The sequence below is a fragment of the Silene latifolia genome, chromosome 7 (genome assembly GCF_048544455.1).
Source record: "Silene latifolia isolate original U9 population chromosome 7, ASM4854445v1, whole genome shotgun sequence".
Classification (NCBI taxonomy): domain Eukaryota; kingdom Viridiplantae; phylum Streptophyta; class Magnoliopsida; order Caryophyllales; family Caryophyllaceae; genus Silene; species Silene latifolia.
The window spans coordinates 106,633,686-106,653,214 of NC_133532.1; the positions used below are offsets into that span (position 1 = coordinate 106,633,686).

Here is a 19,529-nt window from a genome sequence, read left to right on the forward strand (position 1 = left end):
CGTCATCATAAGCCTTCGACAAAACCTAATTTTGACATTAACTAATACAAAAACAAATCAAATCAGATCAAGATTCGTAAGATCAAAAAATTCGTAAAATCAGAGCACAACAACAATTAATACAAAAACTTAATTTTGACATTAATTAATACAAACAACAAGATCAATACGAAAACAAATCGGATCACAAAAAAAAAATTCAAGATTCGTAAAACCTAATTTTTACATTAAATCAATTGTTTTGGTGTAAAAAAAAAGTTAAATAAATGAAACACAATATCTTTGGAGAGATTGGATACAACAACAATTAATTAACCAAATGTGACCATTAATTACAAATTTGAGCAATATTTTACAAGAAATTACTTAAACTCAAAATACCACCATAAAATCAACATGTTAAACACAATACCTTCCACATTTTTTTGCGGAGTTTTCTTTCTAGCCACTGTTATTTTTCCCATTAGCTTGATGAAGCTCCAAAAATATTAAAATGATACCGTCTTGGTTTTAATTATTTTGATGCGGATGGTAAAGATGAAGATGAAAAAGATGAATGAAAATGGTGAGGATGTGAGGATGAAGATGGTAGAGATTTTAATTATTTTTGGTTTTCTTGAGAGATAATGAAAAAAGCTAGAGAGAGGTGGAGTTTTCGAAATTCCAATAAAAAAAGCAAAAGCAAGGATGTGATACACTTATTAGCGCTTTGACTCAACATGGGGAGTTCCCCATTTTTCCTTTTTTAATCTCTATTGTCAAATCATCTTTTTATTATATTAATACCAAAAAAGGGACCACTACTATCCATATTATCTAATCTGGTTGATATTCGCTCCGTCTTCACCTTGTGACGGATAGCATCCGTCACAAGGGAGACTAATTGTTTCTCTTATGAGTGGCCGGAAAATTGGCCTTGGGTAGCATGCCCAATGCTTTTCATTTTTGCTCTTTACAAGAGACTAAGCATGCAACCCTAGTTTTAGGTTGTTCTTCTCAAGATGTTTAGCCTTGCATGCCTACTATTGGAGTTAGTGTCCTCTACAATAGTACGTTTACATAATAAATCTCATTAAAGGAATATCATCAGATATTTAATTATTTGATCCTCGTTAGTTGATTAACGTAAATCGATAACGGTTGGCTGACTAGAGTTTGACGTTATTGTCGTGAGACGACGGTGATCAACTGACCCCTTTCGGTCACACCTATAGGAACGAACCCCAATTGATAACTAATTAATTGTATGAGATACAATTTATTTAGTCCCTTGATTTATGGACTAAAAGGTTAGTCGATTATTTTTAGAGAGATTTCGAGTTGCGAACTCGACACATGGCAATTATTATTCAATTATGCGATAATTGAATAATAAATTTTGGGAGACGGGTTTTAGTTAATTAATTGTTAATTCACTAAAATTGTACTAATTGATTAATGTGATTAATATTAGTACGTAAATAACATATGTAGCGGTACACGTATATTTACGGAGTGATTTGGACGAAATTAATTGGAAGCATTTAAACATGAAACGATGTTTAAATAAAATTTACACGTATTTGTGCGACAAATATAAGAACCAAAATGGACCCGTAAATGGGACATTGGACCGTGTAAATGGAGTGTAGTGGATGATTATAGACATAATCATTTCACTTTACTTGATTTTTCCATAAGTTGTCATAACATCATTATGCATGTCATAATGATTGGACAAAAATAAAGCAAAGTCACTCCCTCACTCCACCCTCTTCCATCCGCCACTTTTCCTCCATATACACTCCAAAATTGTCGTTCATTTTGTACATACTACTTCACTTATGTGTTTTGCATGTGAACAAAATCTATCATCTCTCTAAAATTATTATTCATCCTTTACTAAGTTGTTAGTAAACTAAAATAAATAATTACTAAGAGTGTTAGTATTATTTACATATTATCAAGGGAATAATTCTAATAAGTTACTAGTAAATACTTGTTAGAATAATTGAGTTGAGTTCTTGGGTGCATATTGTTAGGAGATCTTCTCTTTGAAGATTTGTTAGGAGGATCATCCTTTTATTATAAGCTCAAGAACAATCAAGGTAGGAGATCTTGATTGTGCCCATATTACCATAAAAATCTATGTAAGGAAATTGTTTTTCCTTAACTTTCATTTTTATGCTTTTATATTTGCATGCATGTTACATAGATCACTAAAATGATAAATTATGAGATAATTTAATTTTTATTAGAGAGTCTAATATGGATATATGATCTATGTAAGGAAATTCTCTTTCTTGTATTATTATTTCATTCTACAACACAAAAATTGTATGTGATATTTTTAGAGTGTGCTAAAATAACTCTATACTTTGAGAAAGAAAAAGAGAGCAAAAATCTCACAAAACTCTTCCTCTTGACCGAAATTTTCAAGAGCGAAATACAAATTATTTTGTGTCAAGCTTAAGGTAGTTTTTATTAATACTAGTCTCATATTAATTTAAACTATTAAGGGTATTATCTTGGTACAATCCTTGGGGAGAGATTCTACACTTGAATCTTGTTATTCATAAGGAAAGCTCAAGAACTAGTAAGAAGGTGAACTTGCTAGTGCCCATTTATCCAAAACACTCAATGTAAGAATTGATTTTCTCCTTATACTTGTAATTGTTTTGCATGCATAAGATCCATTTTAATTTTATGACTAAATTAATTATTCACATATTCAATATGTAAACTAATGAGATTAACGAATTCCAACACTTAATTATGAATATTTTTTTTTTTTTTTGAGGAAAGAGTTTCTAATTTTTTTTTTTTTTGTAACAGTTTAAATTAGAAAAAAAGTTAAATTTTTCGAGTTAAATGTGTATTAATTTTTTCAAATTGGATAACTTTGATTATTAATTTCCCAGTACTTGTTTATTATGAGAGCATATGGGTCAAAATTAACCATCATTCGACCACCAAAACCCAGATGAAAAACATAAGTTCAGGATTCAGGGAGTAATTAGTTGCATGAGCTTTGTGCATGTCAAATTGCCCAATACAGCTAAATTATCTTGTACATGTAATTAAGATCAAGGGAGTACAAATTTAGAATCGGTTTTCATGAGGTTTACGCATGCCGAATTGGCCAAGTAACGGCTTATATCTTCTACATATTTGGTAGCCTGTGCAAAGCCACGGGAATTCATAATACTGAATGCTGAAAATCATATCCAGCGGCTGATATGCCGGAACAAGTCGGATTACTGACTGATATTTAATAGCATGCTTTTCAGGCCTAATGCAAAGATTATCATGACAATATTTACCAGCATCGACTGATCAGCAGAAACGTACACTGGAGAAATAATGTAAGCCATCGAAGTCACCATCCCGATTTGCAACCTAATTACCGCACTTTTAATAGATGAACAACTCTAGACACCAAATTAAGTACTGACAATAATTGCAACATCTTTCACCAAGCAAAACTTGTCTGAAAAAAATGTAACCTACTTACTTTAACGGACAAAAATGGAATTTTAAGTATTCGGTTGGGACAAAAGAGTAATATTTTCTTCATAGTTAACGAGCTGGAGGACGAGACAACGTTTTTCTCTTTACATAACCTACTACTATTACATAACTGAAAGTAACGCCTCAAGAAAACCAAAAACATAATGGTGATCTAATGATACAGGGCGTTCTCAGCGGGTCTTATGTTACCTCATTTGTTCATGCCTTTGAGCTCGTGACGGATTGTCAACCCCATTGTGCTTCCTCTTCTTGAAGACAAAAACAAAAATGAAAATTAGTACGAGTACATGAATATCTTAGACCATAGCGGCCTAGACAGTAAGCACACCGTTGGTTCTGACACATGAAATTTAAAGGAGATATAAGCAGGTATCACAATTTATATCATTTTGCACCAAGTTTTCAGTACAAGGTCCTCCGTACATGATACTACTAATATGTCTCACATTATTATTTAATATGCCTCTTTAAAGGAGTATATATAAGCAGGTTTCACAATTTATCTTTTTGCACCATGTTTTCCGTAAATGAAACTTATGTCTCACAATAAAATGCATCGTGTTTCTCAGATTCGAGTATAGGTGTATACATGAGTACATGTATCCAAAGTAACGGATTAAAGAAGGTGACGACTCCACATAGAATTAAAAATACAGTAGATGCCTCTAACATGAATCAAACTTGGGACTAGAGGTGGCAATCGGGTCACTCAGATCGGTTACGGGTCGGGTCAAAGCGGGTCAGGTCATATCGGGTTCGGGTTGTGTCAGGTTAGCAAAGCAACTGGTTGAGTCGGTTACGGTTCATGTCGGGTCATCTTCGGGTCGGGTCATCAACGGGTGGCAAATTGGGTCGGGTTAGTATCGGGTCAGAATATAAGCATATATTTTCTCTTGTGTATTTAGTTTTAGATGGGTAATTTTATGTTTAAACGTGTAGGTGTATTAACTGTAATTTTAAGTGAATAATTAAGATTAATATCAATTTGGTCTTATTTACACCATTATTAAGTTAATTCATTATCGGGTTATCTATCGGGTTGAGTCAATATCGGGTCACGGGCCGGGTCGGGCCGGGTCGGGTTGGGAAAAATAAGGATATTATCGGGTCTGGTCGGGTCGGTTTCGAGTCACCCAATTTTCGGGTTGTATCGGGTCGGGTTTCGGACGGGTCGGGTCGGGTTTTGCCAGCTCCTAACCAAAAACAACACTTTGAGTGGACATTCCAGGCAACCACGTGTGTTCCCACTCCGATCCCACGGCTCCGAATTTCAGGCCTACGTTGATCCCATTTTGCAAAATAAAATAAAAATTGAATCGACCCGACTTTGCTTAAATGTTTATTGTTGCGTATTATTTAAACAAAAAAATTGAGATCTAGAGTAGTTTAAACTTCGACATATAATAGAGAGATGTTTGAGACTTTGAGATATGCCTAAATCTTCAACAACAAATCTCATTTAAGACCATCTTAATTTATGAAGCCGAAATAAATAAAGGTGAAAATGAAAGAAGGTTGTGAGCCGTCTTAATTTACAGTTTGAAGCAAGACCTATTGAATTTTCATGTACCATATCTTAAGCTAACCAAACAATCTCTTCATCTACTTTTGGCAAGTGAGCTTTCAATCTTGTATACTTATTAGGAGAAGTGTTTAGCTAGCAAGTGTCGGTGTACGGATTCCCTACCTATATCCTTAAGTGTCGTGTTAGGAGTGGGAATGGAATGAAAATGTTCCTGTTATATTGGTAAAGGCCTTTACGTAACTGGAAAAACCAGACCGATGTAATGTTATATTTCTATTCAAGAAACCGTAAAGGAAAATGTCGTAACTCCAAAATAACATTGTGAGATTGAGTTTTAGATCCAAACCTTTTCTTGACGTTTCATGTGATCCTGGCCGTTCATCAGTGGCTGATCTCTCTTCACGTCCTTAACTTCGTTGCCATCTCTGCCCTTGTTTTGATGGCTTTGGTCTTTTGTATCCTTAATTTTACGCTTGTGCCTACCGTTATTCTTTTTATGATGCCGATCCCTAGACATGTTTTCCAACTTTGTCATGGGAGTCGGAGTTCCTCTATCTGGCTGAGTAGGGAGCAAAATAGTTGACTGAAATTAATGCACAAGGTAAACAGAACACTCAACTCACCTTGCTCAGATAAGAGGAGTTCAGAAACTAAATGTGAAAAAAAAAATTGAATTTCACAACCACCGTTCGATAAGAAGGGTGTATTTCCAAAAAGTATGCTAAAGTTTTGATAAACAAGCATGTGAACAAAAAACAATGTTTTCCTCGACAGTATATTAAGTGGTTGTTCGGTCACCATGCAAATTCACAACATTTAGGAAGTAATATATCCTATGATTTTACATCCCCTATCCCCTATCTATTAAAGAATATGAATTCTCACATTTTTCCCTCCAAAAAGCATTTTTTTAAATAAGGAAGGTAATTACAATTATGTACATTCACTAAAAAGGGAAACTAATAATTACATTTTTATTTCATTAAATTATTATCTTATAATTAAAATTAATTTTTTCATCAAATTATATTATTTTCACCAAACATTAAACTATAATCTCTCATTTAAAATATAAATAAAATTTATATAAAACTATAAATTGCTAAATATTTTATTGGTACTATTATTTGAGAATGACTTGACACATACTACATACGAAGTATAAAACAAAATTGCAAATCACTATTATTATATTTGTGAAAAAAGAATTGAGAGAATTTAAAAATTGAAATCATTAGCTTTGTGGATAAAAAAAAAGTGTGTTTAAAATACATTTCAGCACATTACTCAATTCTCTTGATTAATTGTCAACAAAGTAAGATACAATAACGGGAAATATGGACAATTAATGAAATATCACTATTTTATACGTAATTTATTTATAAAAACCACGGGGTCTAAACTAGTTTTATAATGAATAGATAAATTTTATTTGGTTGAACACGCAAAATGGAACTCTTCATGAATGTGGAAATACCTAGAGGGACTCGGTAAGTAACTTCTGACATTATAGAGGAATCGAAATTCATGTGTTTTTGTGTAATTGCACAGTGAAGGTGTATTAAAGGTAACTTACAGAAGAGAGTCTAGCAGTGGCTGTTTCTTGCATATGAATTACATCTGCCAGGACATCTAAGCGAAACGGATGAACGCATTCCTTTTTATCTTCAGGACGTGCAAGATTCTCAGACAACTGGTCCAACTCCATTCCCGCTCCTTTTCTTATTTCCCTATCTCCTACCACATTTTGCAAGTATGGTGTCTCCGAAACTGACATGGGAAGCGACCTCTTGCAGAAGAACTCATGAAGAGACTGAAGTTTGTAGTGATTGACGAGATCAACTGAACCCCCGAGCTCCTTAGGTCCTGGCATACAGGTGACATGTACTTAGCCTGTGAAACGTAATTCATTGCTTTTCGCAAGCACCAGTACAGTTACTTTGGACTGTAAATACTAAGAAAATTCACCCAACTGTCCCCAAGATGACGTAACTTCCATATCAAGAATATCGAGAATGACGATGACAGTCATGACACAAGCGTGCAATGTTAAATGACGAGATCCTAAAAGCATGAAATCAATCAGAAACTTGGCCACAAACAAAATCCCAAGAAAGACAGAATTGATAAATCGCAGCTACATGAACCTCATAGTACATAAAGTATGAGCTCTCCAACGCGATGTGTCAGAGCTATCTACATATCAAGACTTCACCGAGCAATTACTCACACTCAACCAAGTATCATTAAGCTCTGCTATTAATTTATCACTGCTTTTAGACCTCATGAAGAAACTTTCATCATGAAACTCTGATACACAGTGAAGGCACTAGGTCTGTCGCATACTTGTAAAAGAGAGGTCAGGCAACGCCAAACATTCTGCAAATCTTTACGGAAAGTACTGCCAGCAACGACCCTCATCAAGATGTTAAAGACACCATTGCCCACAAGGGAAAACATGTAAACTGGAAATGTCAACCAGTTAAGAATTATTACAATGGGTAATACAACACATAAATCTCTTTGATAATAAATGCAGAAATGCCTTTTCTTGATGCATATCAAGAGTAATTTAAATGACGATGACACAACATAATTATTGTAGGATCCAGAAATGACCAGTATACCAAAAAGTTCGAAATCAACATTGAAAATGATGAGCTCAAGCAAGGATGAGCTCAGCCAGAAATCTAACCTCAAATAAAATCCCAAAAGGCAGAATTGATAAATCACAGCAGCATGAACCTCACAGTAAATAAAACACGAGCTTTGCAAATAAGGAATAGCAAATTGATGTGCCAGAGTTGTCTACTTTTCAAAACTTCACCGAGCAATTACTCACACTCAACCAAGTATCGTTAAGCTCTAATATCAATTTATCACTGCATTTAAACCTCGTGAATATACTTTCATCAAGAAGCTCTGATACACAGTGAAGCCATTAAAACTGTGGCGTATACTTATAAAGGAGGTGTAGGGGAAGCCCATAATTCAGTAAATATTTGCTAAAAACATTGCAATCAATGAACTGAACACGTCAAAGACATCATTGTTCACAAGGAAAACATATTGTTAAACTGGAGGTGTCAACCAGTTAACAACTATTACTATTGGCAACATATCAAGTAAATCTCGTAGATACGAAATGCATAAATGTCTATTCTTCATGCATATCAAACTTACAACAGAACACCTTGTAATCACCGAATTCATCCATTAATAATAGAAATACTTATGCAACAAGAACTTGGTCAAGGACAAGTCGAATAATCAAGCCAGTTCCTATAAGCAATAATAAAGTACCAAGACAACCAAGCAAAAAACATAGAGAATGTCGTTAATGTTATTGCCTTACCAAATCCAAACTTTGCCCCTTTGAAGCTCATTATTGTCACTACCAAACACAGCTTTTCATCATCTGTTACAAACATGAAATGCAGAAGTAATCAATATTTAATCGATAACTAGCATAATATTTAGCACCACTATAGCAAACACCAAAATAGACAAAAACGAGCTTCATATAGCAAAAGAAACATCAAAAGCATCAACAATAAAAAAACTAAACTCCCTTTGACAGCACCAACTGAAAAACAAGCCGATTTTCACGAGGATTTAGCTCCATTTTTGTATAACAATATATGAACTACCATTTTGCATCAGATTTTAACTCCATTTCAATAACATAACCCTAACCCCCCTTTCCCCAGGTGCTTTCGCGGAGCAAGCCGCCCTAAAGCAAATCATCTACAACAATCTTATACTCGAAACACCAGCATAAATGCAGCAAGTTTTCAACTTTACCAAAATCAATAATTTCCCCCTTAAATCAAATAATCAAATTAAAATTGATATTCTATTTAAGTTAGCAGATTATCATTGCATTAAACACTATAATCAGAGCCAACGAATAATATCAATAAAGCATATTGACATTCATACAACAACTATCAGTAATATGACAAATATAAACACAACACAACACAACACAACCCATTTATGCAACAAATATAAAAATCGAACCTTTTATAACAAAACATGAAGAAAACATACATGGACAGTAATTAGCTCATAAAAAAAACTACTCTCTAGTCTCTCCATCTCGATCATTTGTTTACCTCTTCTTTTATTCCTTGTGATGATATAAGGATGATTGGGACGAAGGGAATAGAAAATATACATGGATAATCAAATTAAATACATGGGTAAAAAGATGAAACAAATACTTTGATTTAATTGAAACATCATCAATTGCTCTTACTTACATACGGAGTAATTCTCAATGCTGCTTTTTTATGAGCTCTGATATTGAGTACCGCCGTACGGGCAAAGATCCACTAACATATACGGATTACGGCGTTGATTCTCAAGTAGAGTTACGGACTCACAAGGGTCTTGACTCTTGTGCTAACGAGGGATTGTGATTGTCCATTAGCACGCTTTTCGGGACTCAATTGTGTGTCGGTAATCCTAGTCAATAATGATATATTAGTGGCTTCAATGTATCCATTTAAGTGAAAGAGAGTTGAGGACAATTGTTATGATAAACATGGTGGTAATTAATTTAGAGCCAATATTAGATGATTAATCTATTTCCTTACTAAAATTATAAAGGAGATAGTGATATAATGTTGTGTTATATAATTTATAACTTAGCTTCGTATATGATTTACATATATCTGTGGATCTTTGTTGCACAGGTTCAAGTCAAGTACGTGTATATCCATATATTGACTATTCCAAATTGCGTCTAGGCAAAATTAAAACAAGAAGGGAGTCATGCTTAGGTCAATTTTGGAAAACTGACAATCTATCTAAACGTCAATGTAGAGCCCAATTATCCACCAAAAATAACGAAAACAAAGGTAGTCTAAAAAAAAGTCATAAAAGATAATTTGTACATCGTACTTTACTCTTAGTAAAAACAATATCTTTCTCCGTGAAACTTCTCTATAAAAAAAAACCTCTCTCTAAAAACCCTAGCCTCCATCAATTATATGGGGCGCTTCGCGCTCCCATCGATCATCAATCGATGGTAACTGGTAATCCCCAAAATTGCTTTATTTTTCAACCAATAGTATGTAGATCTATCTTCTATTCAATAATAGTCTCCATTTTGGTGAGATATGTTTTTCCGTCTCTTATTTCGGGGGTTTTCCATTTAGTCGTGGGTTTAGTCTCATCAGTAATATAGTCAAAAATAGTTCGTTGATGGTTCGTAGCGTGTTCTTTCAAAGGGTACAAGTGATTTGTGAACGATCTTTGGAACGAATCAGAGGTCAACTTTATCTCAATCGAACGAAGGATCACCTCAAAAGTTACATGAAGATAGCGATAATAGGACGAAATTTAATTGTCCGATCCTATTTTGAGATTCCTAGTTTATAAGAAAAATAGTTTTCTTTGGCTTCTATTAGATTGGTTTTCGATTATTCATATCATTTGCAAGTGTCGTATGACGTTCTATTAATGAAATGTTCTTTTTTTTTCAATTTTTTTCAAAAAAAGGCCACAATTCTAGCGAAATAAATAAAATAGAGATTAAAGTATAAGGAAGAAAAATTGAAGCTGCTATGTTAATCAGGAGTATTATAATAATTTTAAAACATGATCCGCATATTTCTCTATTTATGCCCATGTAATTTTGCACGGGTTTTAAATTAGTGTTTTAATGAATGGAGAGAGAAAATATCTATCTATCTATCTATATTAATAAAGGAAACTTTTTTCGAGCGATTATAGAGAGTCCATATTTTACGAATGACTAATATTATTAATTAAATAGATAAGTATTATTATGTGAATTGAATATGAGATAGAAATTGGTAAACACTAAAATTTGATAGACAATGGACAACTAAGAGGCTAATACTCCGTAAAACCCAAGATTGAGGAGCACTAGAAGTCGATAATAGCTTAAATACTTCCCCTATACTATTATATATATATATGCTCCCCCTATGCCTCCTATCATCCCCAAGTTTTACGTATGATGCATTCTGTGACATTAATTAATATATTTATCATTATAGTTATTTTGAGTTATGGCCTTTGTTTTACCATGCTTTTTTTTTTCTGAAGTTTTTCAATTTTATAATGTTTAAAGGATGAACGTATATATCTAATGAAGTTTGTGCTCTTTATACAGGATTATATTGTACGTTTAAGGCAATGTCAGCCAAATCTACTTCCTATATGACAAGGTTGGTACTTATAAATCTTATTTTGATGTACATGCATCTTTTGGTTGACTTAATTTTCTTAGGGGATTTTTTTTCATATTAGACTATGTTGTTGTTTTGTAGTTCTGTACATATGATTTTGGAAACAAAAAAGCACAACACAATTATGTGACCAATAATCTCTCCTTCATCCAAAATTAAATAAGCGCCTACAAAATTTTGTTCCCAAAATCCACATAAATAAAATGACCAACCATAATAACGAGAGTTGTATTTGTGTTCATAAATAATAGAGATTCTCATAATAAAGTATAACATAATGCCTCAAAACACAATAATAAAACTTGCTGCCATTAGATAAGATCTGCAACATTAGCAGGGAGTTCCTCAACTGTAACATTATAGAATCTCTGTATATCAGAGAGCATCTTCTCATCATCTTTGGTCACAAAATTAATGGCAACACCCTTCCGTCCAAAACGACCACTTCGACCAATCCTGTGAAGATAGTTCTCCGGCTGCGTTATTTTCCTAATATCTTACAAGTTGGTTGACTGATGTCAGGTAATTCTACCACGGAGAATTTGTGATTGTTATTAGCCATTAGAATTCCCGAGATCAACTGGCTTATGGATAATATGATTTTTTTAGTGTAGCAAATTGATATGGAGTTTTTGATTTGAAATTTGATGTATAGGCATTTACTAATGAAAATTGGATAATTTTAATTAGAAAATAGGACAATCAAAATGGGATGGAGGGACTACTAATAAAACTGAATTTTCATTATCCGTGAGTTTGGCTGCAAACCAATTACTAAAGTACTCAATTTTAACATATTAGAAATTGCACTCTAATTAATCACAGTCCAAATTTCATAAATTACGAAATTATATAGTATTATTTAAGTAAGTACGAGTAAAAGAAACAATATGAATAAAAATAAACAATAAAGATTTTACCATTAGTTAATACAATGATTTTATACTTCGTGAGTTCGTGTTATCATATGTTATTTCTATCATCAATAGTTTGCAAATACAAGAACATAAAGTAGGGCTATGTGTGTTTAAAAAAAATCAAAACAATAGGAGTATTACATATATTAGTCAATTATTAATGATTTAATACAAGTATTGAGTATACAACCCCTAACTTAAGCTCACTTAAGCAGTACTTGGGTTCACGTTTTAGCGCGGAAGCTTTTAGATAGGATACAATACAAAATATAGAAACTACTATAAAATATCTATTGCTAATTATTCTATTTTCAGTATATGAACGTAAATTTGAAGTTTAGAAAACGTACTATGCAAAAAAGTTAAAAACCAAATAACTAATACACAAATGCATTCTTTGATAGTTAGCTAGATTACACAAATGCATTCTTTGATACAAAAACCAGATGGAATTTCATATGACTATATGAGTTAGAGGAGTTAGTAATAAACGTCGTTCTTCCCTAAATATTACACTCTTTGAAATTTATTTAGTTAGAGTTTCTAGCTTTATCTAAATTACTCTGTAAAAGACTCTACCGAACGGCTCAATTTATACCTATTTTCTACAAGTTAAGCTATATGTTCAATTCAGCCTTATAAATTCAATTTAGAGAATGTAAGCTTTTAAAAGTTCAGTACAACAAAATTAAGTGTAAAAGAACCGAGCCTTAATTAGAGTATTATTACATTATAATCATAGATTATTACAAGTTGGCCCGGGCATTGCCCGGGCATTAAATCTAGTATTAGAATAAGAGTGTATTACCGAGGAAAGAGAGAGTAATGGAGAGGATCCAAATTGTAAAAGTAGGAAGCAATTTCATTGACTAGTGATAAAGAAACGGTATATTAAAATATCACAAATTCACATTTAAGACAGTTGGAATATACCGTATAAAATATTATGGTAATATTGTGTCCATTCATTCCATTTCATAAATGAAAAAGAATTACAGTTGCAAAAACTATCCATTAGATAGTCATAATACTAAAGAACATCCTACAACTCCAGCTATGAATTGAGACAATGAATTATACAGCCATAGTGTGACTCCTTTGCCCTCATTAACACACGTACAAAAACCAAGAATTGAATATTTTTCAGAAGGGTGGAAACGGTAGTCCGTCTCTGAGTGAAAGTTCTAGCATTGCGTTCAGGCCAGATGTGGTTAACAACAGCAGCAACTGAGATATTAAACCAGTCCTTCCTCCACTTTGCCATTCCGGTCCAGGAATTCTCAACCACTCTAGAACAGCTCTCCAGATATCAGAAGAGTAAGAGCAGGAAAAGTAAAGATGCTCATGACTTTCAAGCTGAATCTCACATAAGCAACATCTACTAGCTTGTTACTTTTTAGTAAAGGAGATAAAGCCTCGATCATGACTATGCTAAGAGCTTTTAGTACTTTCTCCAAAATCTCAGGTTTAAAAGTGAGTCATGGCAAATCTAATGCTTATTATAATGGGGTGAATCAGGGTGACAGAAATGAGATCTTGAATGTTTCAGGCTTTAAGGAGGGTGAGTTGCCCTTCAAGTATCTTGGAGTTCCTATTCAGACAACAAGACTCACTAAGCATGACTGTAAGGGGCTAATTGATAAAATCCTAGCAAGAATAAAAAGCATTGGAGCGCCGGAAATTATCGTACGCAGGAAGACTTATCCTAGTTCAATCTGTTCTGGCTACTTATCACAATTACTGGGCTATGATCTTTATAATCCCTAAAAGTGTTCTAAATAGAATTGACTCCCTTTGTAGGACATTCCTATGGGAGGGGAGAACAGAGTATAGAAGAGCTCCCCTTGTCTCCTGGGATAAGGTTTGCTCTCCCAAAGAGGAAGGGGGGTTAGGGCTTAAAGACATTACTCAATGGAATGCTGCTGCTGTGGGTAAACTAGTGTGGTGGGTATATACTAGGCCTGATAAATTATGGGTACAATGGATAAATCACATTTATCTCAAAGGGAGGAACTGGTCAGATTATGAGCCCAATACTGACTCAAGTTGGAGTTGGAGAAAATCTGCTATGTGAAAAAACAATGTCATGCAGGGGTATAATCAAGGTGATTGGATTGCTAACTATAGAATCCGGGATGGTTACAATTTCCTGAGAAATGCTAAGCCTAAAGAGTAAAGCCCCATGGTATGAACAAGTTTGGGCTTCGTGGTCAGTCCCTAAGCATAGACTAAGCCTGGCTAGTTTATGAGGGAGCAATAAACACTAGAGCAAAACTGAAGAATCTGGGAATAAATGAAACAGGCAAGTGTTATTTATGCGAGGATGGAGAGAAACTATACAGCATCTTTTCTTTCAGTGCGACTACAGTACCAATATGCTTAATTATCTGGAAAAATGGCTGGGAGTTAAAATTAGAAGAGAAAATACACTCAACTGGATCCTCAATTGCAGATGTACCAGATTAAGGAAGAGGCTGTGCTGAATGCAACAGAAAAATTTGTGCAGGATTGAACTGAAATTAGATATACCTTGGTTTGTCGGAGCCCAAATCAGAAAAATCATGACAGACAAGTGCTTACCTCTTATCCATTACCCGGTACAAAATTAGATATGGCCTGAGTCGTGAACGTGGATCCGGAAGTAGAGAGTTAGTATCAGGTTTATGTTGTTTTTCAGTCCATCTTTTAATGGAGTGGAAGAGGGAGTTTGATGAGAGTGGTGATTTTTGTTTTGTCGATTGGAAAAGGGTTTGGCTTTGCAGAATGTCGCAAGTCTCTCACTATATACGATCTTTTGTCTCTCTTTTATACTCTCTCCCTCCCATCCAAATTAAAGATTACTCCTCATTCCTTGGCCAATCGATCATTGTTCGCTTTCGTTTTACGCGACAAATAGGAAAGAGGAAGGGACCAATAACTAAATGACAAGTGGAACAAATTGAAGGAGAATGATCAAATTACTCATTAAGTTCATTCTTAAAATAGAAATGACCACAAATGACTGAGACACCCCAAAATAGAAAAGGACAACAAATGACTGGGACGGAGGGATTACATTTTTTTTTACTTTATTACGCTTATTGATGCGCGTTTTGCAAAATGAATATATTTAGTTATACATTATTAAAAATTATAAAAACTTGATATTCTTATAGCATTATCAAACAAGATCTCGCATGACTAGGTTTTCTCTTATACATTATTAATAATATCAAAGATTCTCTACAATTATGAATAATGCCAAAACGTTAAATGTAACTTTTGGTTTGGATGGGAGAGAGTATTTAATTAATAATCCCTCATATTCTATATTTTCTTCCCTATTTCCTTATTCGGTTATTTGGGTTTTCTTCTCTATTTCCTTTTTTGAAATGATTTGTGTGGTTCAAATTTAATGGCACGTGGGGTAGTGTGTTTTGAGTGGTCCTAACTATTTCTTATGCAAAAAAGTAAAGAGAATAAAATATAAAATAGGAGGGAGTATTATCTTACATTTCAATAAAAAAAAAAAAAAAACAAATTGGAACCCTCTCTTTTGCAGGTTATCATGAGTAGCTAGTTGTGATTTAGGGATGGCATTGGGTAGGGGATTCGATCCAGACCCTTCGGGTCGGACCCATATGAATCGGGTATAGGTCTAAATTTTTGGGACCCTATGGGCATGGGTCGAGTATGGGTCCTTCATAAAAAAAGTGAGTACGGGTCTGGGTCCAATTTACGAGACCCGGACCCGACCCTTAGACCATTCTATTAAAAAAAAAGAAAAAACTTTAAAAACTACCAAAACAAACAGAAGCAATAAACTAATTATTATAATTTACAAAGAATAACCTTCTCTTTTAGTCTTTTTACCATGTCTCGCCCTACTTCTAACTTTCTAAGTCACACAAAACCTCTACTTCTGAATTTCTAACCTTAGCGAAACAAACCTTAGATGGCGGCCAAGGCACCGACAATCAGCGAGGACGACGACGGAGCTCTTTTTAAGGGCTTGTACGTTGATTTGTTTTAGGATAATTGATGTACAAATTTGTTATAGGTTAATTTAATTTACTTTCTATTTGTGTGTTAAATTTTCGACTTGTATGCTAATTTCGAGTAATTGTTGAACTTGTTTCGATTTGTGTACTAATTTCGATTTGTGAGAAAGCCTTCTGTAGATACCCAGTATCTGCTGAGACTCCAACAAACACCCGATGATTATCGGACTATAACATGCTTTGGAATCGTGGTGTTTGATCGACAGTTTGTGTACAACTTTACGTCGGAAAACTTAAAACGATTTCGAAAATAAAACATTTCAAAAACTTTTCAAAAGTACATGGAGTGTTTAATGTACGACGACGGGGTCGCAATGACACTAACTAGAGTCAAAACCGACACCGGACTAAGAACCGACTCAAAAATTAAAATCCCGACTCCAACAACGAGTCAAACCGAGTCAACCACCAAAAACAAATCATTCAAAGCCTTGTATACTAAGATTTCCCGGATTCATGAATGGTCAAGTATCAAACATGTGACTACAAATCCTAGGATAGAACAAATCATGATTGCACTTGTGTGAAAGTGACAGGACAACTCGAAGACCCGCGACGTGGCTCGCGCCTCTTTGAGCGGCCAGTGTGGCCACGTCGCTCAAAACTCACACAACCACTCATTTTCCTATAAATATCCCTCAAATGCCCCCATTTGAGAACTTACGCGAGTGTCCGCCTCCTCTTTTCTCCCTTAAAATTCTCGACTCGACTTCTTAAGTCACAACCCGACGCGTATTTACGACCTACCGATCGTAAATACAAGCCTTACACATTGTTTGGTACCGTCATCGTGCATTAAATCACTTGACCGACCACTTCGACCACTACACCGTCACTAATCTTAATAAAAACACTCTTTTTACTTACCAAAACGGTTTTAAACCGAGTCTTTTTCCGATCAAACGAGTTGTTACACTCACGTCGGTTTCTCGCCATAACCAAACATGTAAGTATGAGGGTGTAAAAATCCTTCTTTTATCATGTCTTTACTTGTTTTATGACCTTAACATGCTAAAACATGCATGACACGATCCAAAACATAGGATAGACGAGCCAAAACTGAGTTTTGGCCTGAGACAAAAGCCCCTTGTTCTGCATAGAGGCTCGCGCCTCAATGGGGTGTCCAGGTCAGACTCAATCGTGTTTGTTCTCGTCTTTCCTCATTAATTCATTTTCATATTTGTAATCGGTTTTACCATTTCAAATATTTTCAAACCCTTTTTTATTTTATTTTATTTCTTTTTACAAGATTTTAACCATAAAACATTTTTCACCCTTGGTTCCTAATACCATGACGGTTTAATCCGTGTTTCGGTGATAATATTTGGTTAATTACATTTAAAAGATATTTTAAAGCCTTTTATTTCATTTCTTTACATTTTGAGAGGTATTTTAAAGCCTTTCATCATTTCTTTACATTTTGTATTAGTCACCAACACAAAGTCATCCTTGGTTCTACATACCATGCCGGATTTTAACCCGGGTACAATGAGAGTATCGACTAATTATATTCAAATGAACTTAAAACAACTAGTTCATGATCATTCTCAAAACTATCCATGTCAAGTCGAACCCGACGCCGAATATCATCAAAATAATGACGATTATTCAAGTCTCGTTCTTCAAATCAACACAAATACGGTCTAAAAAACGACCCTTTCAAACCAAAACGGGTTCAAATACCCATTTTCAACACGTTTTATAAACGTTTTTCAAATGGTCAGAACGCGTCTTAAACCGTTGACTGACCCGCGCCTAAACATGCCTTTTCTTTCTTGTTTTCAAAACCAGTGGAGACCCCCTTGCATCGCCAACAGGCTCGCGCCTCATGTGGCTGCCTGGTGCAGGGTCTGTTCCCCTTCCAGCACTAGTCTAGGACAATCCCGACTTCGGTTAACCTGGATATAGGACGGATCAGACGACTAATCGTATTTGCAAAACGCCTTACTAAGACAAATGATCACGTTATGCACCATGAACCTAATACGGTAAATGGATGTTTAATTTCCGTCTTGCATGCAAATCGACCATAAATCCAACGCGACATCTTATGCTTGATACTTGGATTAAATCAACCGACTTAGAAAGTTCTCACATGTTAGGTTTAAATTATTGGATGTGCATTCATGGATTTAAACCGTTTTATCAACTTTTGTATTCAACCAACCAAGATCGATCAGTAGAGGCCGCTACCGCGGGCGGGATTGGGTGTCTGATTAAAGGGCTTCCCAATACGTACCTTCACCTCTTACTCAAAAACTTTGGATAGTGGACGACCTTATCCAGGGCGTACGAGAGTCATTCTAGAGATAGAATGCTAAAGAGGGACGATTTCTTATCTTTAGTACCTATGCCAAACATTGCTTTGTGCTTCGTTTGACCGAGGTATAATGTGGATTCGAATGGGTTCCAAGCATCCCACAAATGCTTGGTGGCGACTCCGAACATCTTTAATCGTTTCGAGACCCTTACCGAGACGAAACCGACCGATCTAAAACGATCCGGCCGAAAGCATTTTTACGCCGCCGAGCGTGGCTTTCAAAAGACCGCTATACGTCCGACAGATCGGCTTGGCGTGTAGGTGGGCCCGTGTCCACAGATTGGCGACTCCGCTGGGGAAAACTAGGACACTTACATCTTTGTGATCCCTAGATGGTGAGACTCGAACGAGGTCTTGGTTGTAATGCATTAATTGATATTACGGTCACGGTCGGGTTCCTTGTCCGGGCCCACAACCTAACCTTTTTCGACCAATTGGCTCGTCTCGTCAGCGTGAGTTTTCTCATCCCCGCGTTTCGAATTCCGATTGAGTCAAGCATACCATTGACGCTACACATTTCTGTTTCGTCAAAGAGCTTTCAAAGACTTTCGAGCACGAGGCTAGGGCACCCTCCTTACACATTTTGTTTGGATTGGTATCCCTCTCGCAAATCGGGGTTTGATTGCTTGGTGTGTAACCCACCCTTCTAAGCCAAAATCCGTGTCAGCATTATGCATAATATAATGAAACTGGAGTGCTTATGTGCTACTTGATCATAAGTCCTTCCGTGTCATTTTCCAACTTTCAAAAACACCTTTTTGCGCCGTTATAATGGCCATTTCAAACCTCGGTCTTTCGCCGACCGTTGCACGCCTTTCTAGGCCATCGTAATGACGATTTTCAAACCCGGTTTTTATAACCATTTCAAACACGCCTTTCTAGGCCGTCGTAATGACGATTTTCAAACCCGGTTTTCATAACCATTTCAAACACGCCTTTCTAGGCCGTCGTAATGACGATTTTCAAACCCGGTTTTATAACCATTTCAACACG

The 19,529-nt window shown here is 35.2% G+C and overlaps 1 protein-coding gene across 10 annotated transcripts; it reads right to left on the minus strand.

Annotated features, from left to right (window-relative positions):
• Positions 1 to 3,422: 3,422 nt before the first annotated feature.
• LOC141592479 (putative mediator of RNA polymerase II transcription subunit 19b) lies at positions 3,423 to 14,963 on the minus strand. 10 transcript variants are annotated; one of them, XM_074413177.1, is made up of 6 exons: positions 14,757 to 14,962; positions 9,301 to 9,505; positions 8,391 to 8,453; positions 6,612 to 6,901; positions 5,382 to 5,618; positions 3,423 to 3,758 (listed from the first exon to the last, which is right to left on the minus strand). In XM_074413177.1, exons 3-6 carry the CDS (start codon positions 8,419 to 8,421, stop codon positions 3,696 to 3,698), a joined length of 621 nt encoding a protein of 206 aa, XP_074269278.1. In that variant the 5' UTR covers positions 8,422 to 8,453; positions 9,301 to 9,505; positions 14,757 to 14,962; the 3' UTR covers positions 3,423 to 3,695. The 10 variants fall into 10 exon arrangements, with proteins under 10 accessions (XP_074269278.1, XP_074269282.1, XP_074269280.1 ...); XM_074413181.1 differs by having other exon boundaries at positions 6,612 to 6,928; XM_074413179.1 differs by lacking the exon at positions 9,301 to 9,505 and adding an exon at positions 14,612 to 14,650.
• Between the last annotated feature and the right edge of the window lie 4,566 nt (positions 14,964 to 19,529).

Excerpts from the sequence above, each read along its gene's own strand:
- LOC141592479 (XM_074413173.1), bottom strand. Across the intron at positions 6,902-8,390 it reads AGGGGCAAAGTTTGGATTTG|GACCTAAGGAGCTCGGGGGT; the intron begins GTAAGGCAATAA and ends CCTGTATGCCAG. Across the intron at positions 3,759-5,381 it reads ACATGAAACGTCAAGAAAAG|AAGAGGAAGCACAATGGGGT; the intron begins GTTTGGATCTAA and ends TTTGTCTTCAAG.